This window comes from Xiphias gladius, chromosome 7, assembly GCF_016859285.1.
Source record: "Xiphias gladius isolate SHS-SW01 ecotype Sanya breed wild chromosome 7, ASM1685928v1, whole genome shotgun sequence".
Taxonomy (NCBI): Eukaryota; Metazoa; Chordata; class Actinopteri; order Istiophoriformes; family Xiphiidae; genus Xiphias; species Xiphias gladius.
Genome location: NC_053406.1, coordinates 27,856,687 through 27,872,632, shown reverse-complemented (window position 1 = coordinate 27,872,632; position 15,946 = coordinate 27,856,687). Strand labels below are relative to the sequence as shown.

At 49.4% G+C, this 15,946-nt stretch overlaps 1 protein-coding gene across 1 annotated transcript in view; it reads right to left on the bottom strand.

The window, feature by feature from the left end:
• plekhg2 (pleckstrin homology domain containing, family G (with RhoGef domain) member 2) overlaps positions 1–11,317 on the bottom strand; it is a 55,119-nt gene extending 43,802 nt beyond the window's left edge. Inside the window, exons 1-2 of the mRNA XM_040130387.1 lie at positions 11,102–11,317; positions 10,878–10,978 (exon numbers count right to left, since the gene is read on the bottom strand). Of these exons, the coding sequence (XP_039986321.1) occupies positions 10,878–10,978; positions 11,102–11,110 (110 nt within the window). The 5' untranslated portion in view covers positions 11,111–11,317. The remainder of the gene's footprint in view (positions 1–10,877; positions 10,979–11,101) is intronic.
• Between the last annotated feature and the right edge of the window lie 4,629 nt (positions 11,318–15,946).

The following is a 15,946-nucleotide window of genomic DNA, read 5'->3' as shown; positions in this document are numbered from 1 at the left end:
TTGAGTTGGATGAAAACACACCATTAACTCTGACTTAGCTGTTGCGACTGCTGGACCTGCCGGAGACGTTGGACGTGTTCTTACTTTGGTCATTTTCCAAATCCAGCATCAGTTTGTAGACCGAGCCTCTTCTTTTTAGGCAGCGTCTCTCAGTGAAGACCGACCTGCAGAGACTTAAAACACCCGTTTGTCACACCGGGTGTGAGCAGGGACCAGTTCACCGCGGAGGCTCTGCCAAATGGCGCCTTCGGGAACATAGCGACAGCCATGATCTGACAGTAGGTTGCTGAGAGGGGCCGTGTCCAGGGGCCACGTTGTCACCGAATCAAGCCCGTATCCAGACTCAACACTAATTCTAAGTGGGTTTTTGAGTCTGTAGCATGTTTACACTGGAAAAGTGAACAGTAAAATATACTCAATTAAGTCTGTAACTGCTAAAAAGAAAAGGCTTTCATTCTGAGTGCGCTGTTGACAAACTGTTGTCACTCAGTGAAATAAAAAGAAAATGGCATAACGGAGCTGCTCACAGCTGAAAAAAATTAAAGTGAACTGGGAATGGTGGAGAGACTGCTCAAGAAAAATATCTTGGAAAACAAAAAATATGTATTAAATCTTCGACTGGGGACCTTCGTTGCACGTCATTCCCCCTTTCTCTCATTTCTCTCCCCCCTCGTTTCCTGTCATCTGTCCACTGTCAGCTCAAGGCTCAAAAATACCCCCAGAAATATGTTGCTCTGCAAAAACAGCACGACGTGACCATCACCGTAGTTTTCACGGGAGACTGTTAGTTTGTGGTATGGAGAGCGACGTCGGAGCGTTCGGTTTCCTGTGCGCGTGCAGCTATGTCGCTACACGACGACGACTTCAGTTTAGCGGAGTAAACGAAGCTCACCAAACATTAACCACGATGCGTTTATTTCCTGTTTACGGGAAACGAGGCCGAGGCAGGAACCGCCAGGGACCTTTAATGTACAGAAAAGCCCAATAATGAAATACGTGCAAAGCAGCACAAAACACAAACAACTTTAACGATTTGAAATGTGTTTTAAATTACCGCAAGGCTCATCAAATCATTTCTCTGCAGCGCGTTTCAAGTCAACACGAGTTGACGTTCGGAGAAATGGACCGAGATCAACAGCAGAAGGAGGAAAGTCATTTTATCTTAAAACTTTTTCCCCAGATCGTTTGTTTGAACTTTTTTTGTGTGTGTCAGTTTGATACTTAATACATAATACTTTTTCCTTCCCTCTTTACTTTGGGAAAAAAAAAAAAAAAAAACCCTCCTCTGTAAACAGCAGAAACAGAAGAGGAAGAGTTCAGAGCTTCTTCTTTTACAGTTTGTTCAGTCGGGATCATAACAGAGAAATGTGCAAACATAACTAGACTGTGAGACGACCACATAACCTGCACATGACACGCACGCACAGAACATTTCTATTTTCCTATTTAACTAAACGGTTACAGGACATTTCCAGTCCTTTTTTCGTCTTCATTTTCCATCTGATTTATTCTCTCTGATTGGCTGCCAAACAAACCTGCCTGGGGCTCTTGTGTTAATCCGAATTCCTAGTGCAGTTGCTGACTGGCTCCTGCTCATGTCAGTTATGTCGAAGTTAACTCAGGTTACCCGCTTACAAACGCTCGAGGGTGCCGAACGCACGGCAGCCGAAACTCAGAGGCTCAGTAACGGTCACCGAACGGCCTTGAACGCGCTGAGACAGCGTGAAGCGTCTCCTTCCGGCAGCTCCGGTGCGAAACACCCGCAGCTTCAGAAAACGCCGCATCTCGCCGATCGCGCCGCTCGCAACCCCGTCTTACGAAAGGCCAGAGTCGATACAGCCGCCCCGCGTTTTATCGTCCCGCTTCTTCTCTCAGGGGTTTTGGTTGCTAAATAAACAAACCTACCCCTGACCCCACGCGACCCCGTGACACCTGAACCCCGAACAGCCGAGCCGGGCGCTCCTCTGCGGGCCGGGGCCAAACCAAACACACGGGGCCGAGGTCTGTTTTTCATCCTCAGACAGAGCGAGTCGACTCTTTAACGGAGTGATAAACAGCAGCTGACTGTGCGGCATCTGAGATATGCTGCTTAGCTAAAGTGATGATAGACAGAAGAAGAGGAGGAGGAGGAGGAGGAGGAGGAGGGGGGGGGTTATATAAGAGAAAAGTGATAAAGAGACAGAAGAAGAAAACGAGAGGGCTGGAAGCACCAAGCTGTGGAAGGTGTGAAGACAGACATTTTGAGGTGGTAGGACCAGCCAAGCACAGGTATAACCCATGACTTGACCAGCGGCAGCGTCCCATTCGGTTACAGAAGTGAGCCAGCATTCACATAGCTGGGTCCTTCAACCAGCTCACCCACCTGGACACGAGGCCGACGACAGGAAGCTGCCGGAGGAGCAGCAGACGAGAACGAACCGCAGAGCTTCTTCGTTTTTAAAGATCTGAATGATGAACAAAAAGGAGCAGGTTTTCTCGTTTCTCAGAAACGGCTTTTCAGACGAGAGAAAGCTAAACCTCCGTCTGCTGCGGAACCAAAATGGCTGACAAGACGTTTACCGCTGTGACAGGCCAACTCCAAGGAAACTCTGCGCTTAGGTCGATGGTGACGAGGCCGACGGGAAGAGGGGGAGCCAGGGGGAATGACATGACGTTGCGGGGCTCCGCTATCGGCCGAAATGGACTCGGAGATGCTCGGTGAAAACTCCGTTCTTTACATCCATCCTTCACTGCATGTAGTGAGCACAAAACTAACGCTTCGGTTTCTGTACATCTATGTGTGACTTTTATGGCGAAAACCTCATTTGAAACATGAAGAAAACTGTTACAGGACTTCAAATCTGACAGAAAGTTCAAAATGTGACTGACTGGAGTGTAACAGGATGTTGCTCTCTGTCCCTGGGGGTCTGGGTACGGTGGGTCTGGGGCCACCTCAGCACAGACCCTCAAACCCCCGGAGCCAGGGAGGCAGTTTTCTTTCTCTCGTCAGGACGAACCTGCAATTAGTGTCAGCGGCTGGGCCAAGATCAGCCCTGCTGCCAAATCCTGCTGCTTCAGGTGCGTTTGATTTACGTCCCCCCCAGAGGTGGAAACAGCAGTGAGGAAGCCGCAGCTCAGGTTGAAGCGGAAAGCGCTTTGATTCGACAGAATCCCTGACAGCTGTTTATCAGCAGGGCCGTCGCTGCTGTCTGGACTCGGTCTGGGCCGCGCGTCCACCGATCCGACATAACTACTGATTTATACTGACTGTGGGGCGGAGAGCCCGGGTTATCTCTATCGCTTTAATTTCCCCTAAACAGCCTAGTGGTCGGAGTCTGTACGGGTATGTAATAATGGGAGTTTGGTGTCGACTATCAGCAAAAGGTGAAGAGAGCTAGGAATAAATCAGGTTTAAGCCTTTTACCCACTTACAGGGCTTTGACCTGCCTATTTTAATGGCAAGGTGTATTTTTTTTGACTGAAAAGACCCAGTTTAGGGAGTTTAATCTATCGATGCATCCATTTTAATTCATGTAATGGTTTTCGTGGTACTAGCAGTTTGTGAAAGTTCCACTCAGTGCTAGCGCCCTGTGCATTACACACTGGTTGGTAAAAGGGCCGTGGATTCATGAAATGACCGAGCAGCGATTACGTGGTGTTAAACGTCTGATTGGTTTGGAGTTAGGTACATCCGCAGCGGAGGCTCTCTGGGGCTGAGGAAACGATGCTTCGGTTTCAGTCCGCGCTACTGCTTCAAAGAAACAGTGATCCCCATTAAACCACACATAAGAAAAAGACAACTTAGCTGCTGGGAGCCAAAGTTAAGTTCAACACACACACACACAGCGTGACGCGCGCCGACACATCCATGCCTGCGGTTTCCTCTTGTGGGCTCACGGAGAGGTAGTGCGGAGACGGCGAGCGGCGCGGGGCGAACTGAGCCCGAGCGGCGTCGCGACACGTGCGACCTCCTCCCCTTCTCTGTACCTGCCCTTCAGTGTTTCTCGTCTGGTAAACAGCAACGGCCCCAGACTTGCCCTGCGGTAACACGATGAAGCAAGAACTAATCCAGGAACACGAGCCCTACGGGCACATTTTCACCGACTGTGATGCTTGTAAAGCTTTTTTTATGCGGGGACCCTCTTCAAGACAGAGCTTCACGATCAGGTCATAAACCAGGACCCAGAGTCTCTTGACCCGCGTCATTTCATACAAGTTGAGTGTATATACACGAAGCGAAAGCGCAGGCTGCCTGATAGGCGATGCTTGTACTGAGGCTACTTCCCACAGACTGTGGGCAGAGGTGGAGGTGACAGAGGTGGTGCCGTGCATCGTCTTCCACCTCCCTTCTTTCTTTTTGCCTTCCAGTGAGTCTTCGTGGTCAGGATATACCAGCGTGCACGCACACGAAACCACGAGAAGAGCAGCCATTTGATCTGATCTGCATCAGGGCTGCTGTACTGCGGTGAATATTCTGTGACACTATATGTTGGACTCAGGTTATGATACACGTGCAGAAAAAACGTTTCCGCTCACTTCAACATAGTCGGAGTTCTCTGTGGCAGCAGCATCTCGCGGCCGCCGGGGGAACACAAACTTTACTGACTGACTTTCCCTCAGCTTTTGTCTCCTTCTCGTTGCCTCGGTAAGAACAGCGCCAAAGTCTGATCAACACGACACCGGTGAGCCTCTCGCAGACTGTTCCTTCACAGAAATTATACCTGCCTTAAATTAAAGTGTCAAGGTTGCACAGAACAGCATTTCAAATTAAACTGTTTCACCCAGAGAGCGATCTGAGCAGCGGACCACCCCGCAGACCCACGTCACTAAATCACACGGTGTTTACTGTTGGCTGTCTTGTATTTGCTGCCTGTAATGTGCAATTACTCACGGTGGGTATTACGTTATAAAAACATACCTGAGTGCAAAAGTTTAACAAGTTCCTCCGACTTGTTTTTGATTTATGGCTGTCAGCACTAGCGCTGTAACCGTAAAACTATCAGCGTGTGTTTCATACACAGATATTTAACCGACAGCTCTGACATATACTTTACATTTCAGCCCGCAGACTGATCCAAACAGCAGCTTCTTCCTTGGACTACGTGGCTAAAATAAAGGAGTCCAACAGTGGCAGGACGGAGACTAAAAGCCTTTTTTCTAACTGACAAAACGAGAGGTACTTTCACAGTTGCAGTGGGTTTCTGACGAGTGGGTGGCTTTACAGAAATGATTCCCCCCACCTGTATCAGACACATAAAAAAACGGTGAACTGGACAGTGGAAGATATCGCTCTGTGTGTTCTCCAGGGGCAGGTGTGTTACCGTGTGTAGCACACAAAGCCAATGCAGCAACCCGGTCTCCTAGAAATTACGTTTCTGTACAACTAAACTGCAACAGCAGATCCGTTTTGTAGGAAACATAATTGTTACCAGATAAAGTTTTCTATAAATGTGACGAGGAAATGTTGTTAAATCACTTGGAAAGTCACAAACACCTTGATGCTGAACGTCTGAGTAAAATCTTCACAGACAGCGTGTTTGTTTTCCACCAAAACGTCTGATCCTGCAGCTCAACATCCACCTGTAGAGACTCCAGCGTCATTAAACTGGTTCGCGGTTCTGTTCGGACTCTCCCAGCGCCTGGTTCAGGTTCAGGAAAGATCCTGGTCTGGATTAATACAGAAAAGGTTCACGGTGACTCCAGACCCAACCTGTTTATTTGCGCTGAACCAAAACCGCCGTCTTTCCCGAACCTGAACCAAGGAGCGGCTGCTGCCTAACCCGCAGGTGGGGGACAGGATGCGAACCTGGTCTCTGCGTCCACCCGGACCACCTCCAGACGCTGTGCACCTGTCGGTAGCTGACCCACTGATGCCTTGGCAGTTTGGAGTTGTTTTAGCCACACGGGCGGCTCGCCTGCACCTACTCACAACCTTGTGTGTGAACGGCAAATTCATTGCCATGAGATTTGAAGCTCCGCATCTACTTCAATTTTTCCGTGACCGTCAGGAAAACTACGGCACGTCGTCACAACCTCCACTTCGCAGCTCTGACTCCCCCGCAGGAGTCGCCCTTCCTCCGCCGAGAGTCGGCGCAGGGAGCGTCATCGATAACTCAGTCCTACTCTGAGGGTACGGCTGGGTTCAGTCCCAGGTTCTCTCCCGTCACAGTTCCTGGGAGGGAGGGAGGCGTTTGACAAAACACAGGCCCATTGTATAGTTCGTTATTAGATACTATCGGATATGAGAGGAGCAGACGCAGTTTTCACACAAACACCCACTAAAAGATAACCTCCACAGATCGACGGTAAGTACGAGAGGAATGTGTGTGCGAGAGGGATCGCGCTTCTATATTTGTCTGGCTCTCGCCACTTCAAGGGGCCAGGACACGGTTCCAGGTTTAGGGTTAGAAACGTGGTTTAGGTTCAGGTTGGGCCAAGAGGCCGAGGAATGTATTATGTCACCGAGGGTCCTCACAAGTACCGACGTACAAATGTGGTTGTGCGACCCCCGGTTAGCGGGGAGGGGCCGAAGGTCAAACCCTAAATCACAGCGGGGGAGAAATCCGAGCGCAGACACAGAGAAAACAAGAAAGAAGGGAAGACACGAGACACGGGAACAAGTGAGGAAGACAGAACACATGAAAAAAATGGGGAGGAAGGAAAGAAACCCCACCCACCTCCGCACACCAATCAATGCATTAGCCTCCGACATCACTGATCACAGCTTACAATTGGGAGTCTGACTCAGATGCTGGGTTCTGGCTCGGTGCACCATGGGAAAAGAGCGCTGACGATGATGTGGTTAAAGCCCTGGGAGACCGTTTCTCTGTTTATCAGTCTGACTTCACTCTGTGTGAATGACCAGAATCTGTGTGTGTGTGTGTGTGTGTGAGTGTGTGTGAGAGAGCAGCAGTTAACCAGTCAGTCTGTTTTTCCCACTAATATCTCAACGACGGATCAGAGCTTCAGAGGGAACAGAGGTAAAATTCAGAGAGGTCACAAAACCGCCACTGGACTTTTTATTGAATTTTCGTTTGTCCTTCTGAAAGAGCAAAGAAGCTGCCCAGCGGCCTCCGGGTAACCGTGAATGGTACAAAGTGACGGCCCCTTGCCGCCGGAGGCGTCCAGCCGACACCGCCGCTCTGTCTGGCTGCACCCGTTGTCCTTCTGCTACAGGTCGTCCGTCGACGGCGGGACTCGATCCTAGCCTCCCTCCAACCTGCCGCTTTCAGCGTGTAGGCCGCTCGCTCGGAGGTCGATGTTGCGAAGGGGATTTTGAAAACGGCAACGGGCCGGACGCGGAAGGGGAGGAGGCAGGCGGCCAGAGTTTCCCCGACCTCTACCGTCTCCGGCTGCTTACAGACAACAAGGGGCTGTAGCAGTATCTCGCCCCGCTCATTCAAACGAAAGTCGCTCACTGAGTCCATAAACAAAAGAAAGCTTCAAACACTTCCACGTGTTTTAGGGCGCGTCGAGCATGAGCAGCAAAGACTCCCTGCTGAAAATGAGCCGCTAATACAGCACTCGGAGACATTTGACATGTTTTCGGACCGAAGGGATCAAATGTTGGTCACACGAGGAGTCACTCCGGGGTGTTCAAGTTGTTTTAAGGCCATCTCTTTTGTAACGGTTGTGTGTGTGGGCGAAGGTCAGCATGTTAAATGTGAGCCCGCACTGCAGCGTCCGGCCACTAGGTCTGAAGCGCCCGGCAGCCCCGAGCCGCTCCCGGGGGCCGCGACGTAGCTTCGGCGCTGACACGCGCATCCTGAAAAATGCGACTACGCGTCAGGAGTAAAGCAGCTACGGTCGGAGCAGGACCGGCCGTCGGGCAGACCGGGACACACCCCGGGGGTTCCAAAAAGACCGAGTCATAGAGTCCTTACCGGCTCTGTGCGTCTCTTTGGCGCCCCCCGCCTGGGTGCCGGTCTGTCGTGTTGCATGCGTGTTCCCGGGCTCACCGGCCAATCACAACCAAGTCTTAACCCTCACCGACCCGATTCCAGCATGGTGTCATGTTTGAACTATGCCGGATGATGTAGCCACTCTGTGCTTGTTATGTCTGCCCATCTGGTACTGCGTGTGTGTGTGTGTGTGTGTGTGTGTGTGTGTGAGAGTGTGTGTGAACGAGGAATTGGGGGTTTTCTTATTTTCTCTCCTTTCTAGGACAAAGAAAGAGAAAGAGAAACCAGGTCAGTCGTTTTTCATCAAACTCTGTACGACCCTGAGAGAGAGAGGGGGAGAGAGAGAGAGAGAGAGAGAGAGAGAGAGGGAGAGAGGGAGGAGGAGCGGAGGTGAAGGAGGTTTTAGGGAATTTCTGAGCTGTTATTCCCTCATCATCAACTACTTAACTTCATTAAATAAAGACTAATTAACTGCAGAGAGAGACATAGAAATGCAACCCCCCCCCCCACACACACACACACACACACACACACACACACACACGCGCGCCCCCCCTCTGTCTCACTCGCTCCCTCTCATACAATATTTCCCATGAGAACCAGGGGCAGGAAGCCTGGATGGAATGAAAACTGTGTGTGTTTGTACTCACACATTTGTGCTTTTGTGTTAGTGACTGTTAGTGTTTGAGTGTGTGTGTGTGTGTGTGTGTGTGTGCATGACATTGTTCCCCTGTGTGTGTGTGTGCGCGCCCGCGCGTGTGTGTGTGTGTTTGTTGGAGCGGACACAAAAAAAGTGAAGTGTGAAAACAGGACTCTCAGCAGGGCGGAGTGGTGTGTGTGTGTGTGTTTGACATATTTTAACAGCTTCCTTCCCAGGCCCTCAAAGCACCCCCCACCCCGCCTCCCTCCGCACATGCACACATACACACTTTCTTCTGCTTTACAATCACACGATCAACAGCTCTGCGAGCGCTCCATTTCTGCAGTTTAAGGTCCCGAGCGGGTGGGGTGCCCCTCTGTGTGCTCGTGTTTCTTTCTTGTTTGACACATAACTCACCTCGTGTTTCCTGTTAAACAACAGGAATAAGTGAAAGGTAGAATCCAGAAATAAACCTGAGACCCCCTGAAGGTCAAAGCCAAACGTTTACGATTTTGTATGTATCGATACTAAAAAGTTGATTTGCAGGTGACTGTTGAATCCTTTTCTTAAGGACACAATAAATATAGACAGGGTTTAAACGCGGTTTGCGTTATTTAAGAGGGGAGAGTGATTTATTGGGTATCCACCATGAAGCTGTCGGACAGTTGTAGGACCGTGCACAGCGCGGGGTCCCCCGCTCCGACGCGGAGGAGTCCACACACTGTCTCGTTATCTGAAACAACATTTAACTCCGTTTAACTGCGAACCGCGCCCACCGGGTCGCGTTGCTTGGAGTTTCAGACGCAGTGCACGCGGCCACGCCGGGCCGCGGTCCGTCCCCTCCACTCGGCCTCTAAACACACATGTGAGCAGCAGCGAAATCACTTAGCGCCACACCACGGACACATCTCGGCCCGCTCTCGCCGCCGTCCGCCCTCCGGCCGACCGACACCAACCTGACACGCAAGCTCACGCGCTCTCTCTCGGGTCTCTGGCCTGACGTGGAGAATCTGGGCTGCCGTCTGTAAAAACAACCCTAACGCACGGCAGCAGAGAGCCGGGCCGTCTGACGGCATGTGAACATACCAGGAGGCACGGCTGCTCGCTCAAATTAGCGTGACACAGAAACAGGCACTCTCTCTCTCTCTCTGGGTGTGGGCTGGAATATCACTCTGCATTCCTGCTCTGTAAAACCTGAAGAATCTGATTCAGTCACATGAGCTCAACAGCTGCCGCGCGCTTTCATCCCCCCAACAGAGCTCCTTTCCATCGACGACCCGCCCCGGTGAGGATCGGACACGCGGCCTCGCCGGCCATCCCTGCCTCTCCGCATCCGGCTTATCTCCCCGTCTGTCTTCATGGGACTCTGAGCAGAAATATCTTCCCCACAAGATATTTTCCAGACTCAAATCCACCCAAAAAAATCCTACGTATGATCTTCTTGTTTCAACAGTGGAACAGTTTTTCACTGTTGGATGAACGGTCGGCTACTGCTCCGTGTCAAAACGTGCACTTCTCGTTCGCAGCAGCCGCTGAGATATGATGAAATGCTGCAACATTTGGGCAATCGATCAACCGACCGAGCTTCCTCTCAGTATTTCTGGCGTTTCAATAGTTCATTTAACTTCTTTCCTCATTACTGACAGGAGTCTCTGCCGGTCGCGTACGAGGCTGTGTCTTTATTCCACCGATGGGGGTGCACGTGGAAACATTGGGCTAATGCGGCTGGTTGTGGAATAAAATCACAAACACAACAGTTTTTTATGGGTTAAAGACGCTGGACAAAGTTCACTGGTTTCATACAGACTATGCATGACACACGGGAGAAACCACTGTCGTTCGGTTGGCGACCGTCACACCTGCCCACTGTTTCACTTTTCTTCTTTTTGCTTTTACTCTGCCACAGACAGAGACTTTCGTGATTTTAATCGCCATAATATCTGCTCCTGGAGTCTTCCTCTTGGCCACTGGGAACGGACCAATCCTTAGCACCAAATCCTCAGGCCAAACTGAAGAGCACCGACTGCATCAAACGTCAGTAGCTCTTTGTTGCTTCCCTCATTTCTTCACACAGCCAATGGTTGGCTCAGCCATGATACACAGCTTCCTCTTTAAAAGCTTACGAAAAGACAACTCAATCCACTGAAACAATCATGATCTGATAACTGTGTCGCAGCTACGTCGGTGGTTGACCTAAAAACAGAACTTATGCAGGCCTGGTTTTGTATTGAGCAGAATTCAGCTATTTGAGCTCGAGACAGACTGAATGTAGGAGCGGCATGTTGAACGTTGGCACAGTACCTTAGCTTAAAACAAACAAATCACTACATAGTCAGGAAGTGGAGCAGGTGAGTTACCTGTTGAACTCGTAGATGTCCTCTATGTTGCAGAACAGGGTGCTGACCTGCTCCGGTTTCAGCGGCAGGGCTCCACAGTCGATGATGCAGCCGAGATAGTCCTGCAGACACAGAGAGAGAGAGAGAGACGGGCTGAAATATGCAAGTTTCTTTTCCTTAAGGTTTTCAGTGAGTGACTCCTTTCAGAGTAGGTCAGCGCAGGCCGGTCCCTTCTGCACACTTACGTTCTCCATGGGCTTTTTAACATTGTTTTTACTGGTGTTTTACTTGCTCTCACAGGTGTTTGTTATTTCACTAATTAGACGCATCCCCAGGAAAGTGTGTGTCTCTGCCCAAAGATGCTGCAGCTCAGCTGTAAGCCGTTTTCACAGCAGGAAAACTACAGACTCAACTAATAACATAAATGAAGGCTCCGAGGCTCTGGTACTGAGCTCGCAGGCTGACTGGCACCACTCACCGGGGGGTTTACCGGAGCTGAGCTGTCATCAGTGTCATTACTGTTATTAATTTCACCTGGGTTTTCCCTGTCGTGACCAGTCAATATGTCCGGTTGCCCAGCACGGCAACCGATTCCCACCCGGGAGGCCTGAGATGCGAACCCCGGTCTAGCCAACGTGTACTGCAACCACTGAGTCAAGAAAGGCGCTCGACCTACTGTAACGCGCCGCATAGCCTTGACCGCCGCTACAGTCTCATTAAACTTCCATCCTCATTTATACTTGGTCTCTCATTCGCCTCAACCAAAGCCCGTTTGATGGCAAAGTTTCAAGAATGCTTTCCTGTTTTGGTTCAATCTCCCGGTTGACCCGTAGGTTAGAATTCACCTTCGTTCTGCAAATTTGTCTGTCTGCCAAATGAAACACTGGCGCACTGTGTCTGGAAAAGGAAAAAAAAACATTCTAGCGCGACCTTTTAAATCACGTTAGACTCCAAACTACGGCATCGCTCTCGCAAACTGTTTGCAGTCTTTGATCACTCTGCTGAATATTCCTTTATTACCAACATAGAGTAGGAGCCATGACATCACTTCCTTTTCGGGGGAGGGGGGGGGTCATTTTCATTGAATGGAAGGTTAATGTGACCCTGATGACTTGCTGAGACTTGACACTTGCTGCAGAACACCTAATCCATCACAGAGAAGAGTTGGTTCTGCAAATCCCGAAGACAAACAAGAAAACGGGGACCTCGTGAAATGAAATGAAAAAAAACGATGCTGCTCAGAAGCAGACGGCTGCCTAGAAGGAAGGGGAACGGATGTGAAACGATCAGCAGGATGGTTCCACGTGACGCCCGGCACACACTTCAGATGCAGCATCCGGCCTGTCCTCACCTACCAGCCCATACACGTGTACCAAATCGTGTCACATCAAAGCCAATGGTGTGAACAGGAAACTTCCTGTGCTGCCAGAGATGCGGAGCTGATGCCGTTAGCACACAGGAAGTCGAACAAAGACAAAAAAACAAAACAGGAAGTTTAAACTGCATAACCTCATAAAACTCACGGCAACACCTTCTGCTGCTGCTGCTCTCGCCACCAACCCGAGCTCATCCTCCTGTGCGAAGTGTTTTTGACGTTGGCGGTTGATCGATTAAAGGGGGATTACTTTGAATCCTTGTTGCTGCTGAGAGAGAGAGCGCAGAGCCCTTTCTGTCCGAACCAACCGTGGAATTATTTGATATAAATGTTTAATTCCTTGACCTTGACCGTCTGAATTATTCAAATCTTCAGAGCCGGGTCACGGAGCTAATGGTAACTCGACACACACTTCTGGGGTCGTTTGTACCCAACGTTTTGACTTTGCCCGGATCTCCAAGCGGTGGGATTACTACAGGGAGTTTTCCACTTGTGTAAGAAGCCAGAATTTGTTTTTTTTTTTGTGTGTGTGTGTGTGTGTTTGTGTGAAATTAAAGTAGTGACATTATTGTGCACCTTGTTCAATGATACGACTAACTGAAGAAAGAAATCTAAAGTTTTTAGCTGAGTTTCATTCTGCCCTGAAATGGAACTTCTACATCATCTGCCCTTGAGAGCAGATGTGGTGCTACATACATGCTACGTAATAAATTTAGGATGCTGGAGATTAATATTTGATGCCCGGTATATTATTATCGAAGACATTAATATACTTCTAACATTGTGCTGCCTAATCTTTGGACAGAGGGGAACAGTTTCCTCCAGGAGACCCTGGGCTCCGCTCGCAGTTCATTAAACCGTGTGCTGCTTCTTAAGAGGTAAAGAAGATCAGAGGAGCCGATGTGACGTTGATCCAGGCCGTGTGTGATAACGTTAGTTGCAACGTTAAATCGCTGTACGCACCGCAGGCCTACACTGCTCCTGGAGTCAGCCATCTTGTACTGGAAACTTTACCGAATTAAAATCCATCAAACGAGTCACAAAACCACAGTAGACAGTCCCCACATTCTCATCACGATACAAGTTTTATTAGTAGCACACCACCGAGCACACACTGACAGGCTGAACCAAACAGAAGCCTGGACACTCAAACACACAGAAAAACCTGCCAGAGAAAAGCAGAATATTCTGCCAAAAGAAGACAGAAATACGGCCAAGGAGGAAGAGGAATTTGCGAAACAGAAAGTAGTGTGCGAGGAAGCACCAGAGGCTGAGGTCTGCTCGCTAGCCTCGGGCCAAGTTCCCAAACTGGGATCCATCACGTCTTTCTACATGGTCACCAAAAAGAAAACATAATTTAATTTTACTCTAATCTAATACACTATAAAAAGGCATTTTTCAGCCAGTTCTGTTCTGTTTACAGTCTTACACGAAGTCAGTGGTGCAGCCACAGCAACTGGTCCAGAAAGTGTCGTAAAGTTTTTCCTTTATTCCTTTGGTTGATCATGTCTGACTGGTTTCATAAAACAAATCAGTTCAGAAATGTTCAAGTTTATGACCTATATATGGTAGACTTGATCGGCTTGGACGTTTCTCAAACCAAGGAAACCAACGCCAGAACCACATCGAGTTTTGAGAAAAAAATCAGCAGAGAGACAGAGGCCCGGAACCAGGATGCACTTATGGACCAATTTGTTCTAAAAATTTGATAAAACCTTCCGAAAATGAAGGAGCAGGACTCTGTAAATCAGGCTCAGCTCTGTGTTAGTGATACTCCCATAGGGACAAAAATTAAAAAACGGGACTGGCAGTAATCTGCACCACCAGAGCTGACGCAAGCCTCTACATCCGCCGGTTTTTACGTGCAAAAACCTGAGTGGAAACACCCGCAACTGTGAAAAAAAACCAAAACAGGCAAAAATATTGCACTTTTTCTCCTGTCTGAGGTGTAAAGGTTGTTTTGTGCATGAAAAGCAGAGGTGAAACAGCCCGAGTGACCAAACGCTGACGTACACGAAGACAGGAAACCATCAGGTCTGTGAGGAGCCGTGAGGAGACTGGAACCTTCCTCACATCAACACATGGAACCGACAGAAACATCAGGTTCCATCGCGTTCTCCACACGGTTTCCCATCGTCTGAGCTTCAACGGCAGCTCATTTGCACATTTGCACCAAATTTGGACGGAAACTTGACTCTCACAATGTCGACGCAAACCGGGACCAGAGAAAACCTTTTTCGTAGGAGCTGGGAGCTTATCGGGATGAATGGAGGCCATCTGGGACTCCAGTTCTCACGATACGTCCCCACTGCAAGCGTTCAGTAGTGGGCGATGAGAGCGCACATTTGACTGGCCACCGGCTTCTTCTGGATGATGTCGCATTGTGGTTCAACACTGGCTCAGACCTGCCGCTGCATCGTCGGACCGGCCTCCTTGAAGTTTGTTCACGCAGGACTGAAGTCGGTCTCCACCTGGAAAAGCAGCTTTTCCAGGTGGTCTCTGGGCCACAGAGGAATTTTTCTTGGGATGCGGTGCCACTGTTGACCACTGGGACAACCTGCACCGTATCCCCCTTTATCACCGCGTCTATTCCCCACTCCTGCTGGGAGTCGGTTTTGCTCTGCCTACTGTGACGCAGCTTTCCGATTGGTCAGAAATGAGCTTTGGAGGATGCTCTGAATGGAAATCAATGACACCAAAAACCAAACTCTTTTACACAAAGTGCTTGTTTTTGTTCCCGATTTAGGAAAAAAACAGAAAGACAGAATGGGACAGATTTTTGTTTGTGGCCACTCTGTGTGTGTGTGTGTGTGTGCGCAATAATGAGGCATATAATGAGAGGCCTTGGCCGCATTCATCACCTTTTAAAGGCAACAGGAAACACACACACACTAACACACACTCGAGGGCATGTAGGGAGGGAGAGAGTAAGAGAGCGAAGAATCAGAGAGACAGATGAGTGAAAAATGATAGAGCCCAACAGGAAGATGAGGAGAGGAAGACGGGAGGAACGAGGAAGAGACAGAGAGATGCCACAGCCTCCTTTGGGAAAACGTTTATCAAAGCGACGAAAAAGTAGGAAAAAGGAGAAGTGGAGCAGAAGAACAAAGGATCGAACGAAAAACCTAAAGAGTGAGAAAGAAGGAAGGAGCGTGGTGACTTAGTTCGAAAGTGGGTCACGCAGAGTGGGAGAGTGATGCCCCTATCAGCAGAGACGCATTGTTTGTTATGACTCCTTTGCCCCGTCGGTCAGTACATGACTGTGCTCACAAGAAAGAAAAAAGCACCTACGATCACATTGACGTGGCACGGACCCGTTTGTCGGCGTATCATTATGACTTTAGAGCCTCAGACACAAAAGCAGAAGTAGCGTGATGTTTGTAGGGAGGAGGTCAGTGTGGTTGGATGGCCCCAGGGAGAGCGTGACTTTGACACCGTTTTATCGTTTCCAACCAACCCTCAACTTCTGTTTCCTTAAACCATGGCCGCTATTCTTTTCTACTCTAAAACCACGTACTTACTGTGCCTAAACCTGGAGAAATCTCAACCGCAGAGTCGGCAGTGTGACATTTCTCTGGCTTTACGTCCACCAGGTCAGGCTGCCCTCGTCTCTGATTTCTCATTTTTCTTTTCCTCACTTTTTAAACCTTGCTAAAGATCGTTTGAGCCTCTCCGCCTCTCCGCAGCTCTTGTTCTGGAAATTCTGTTTGCATTT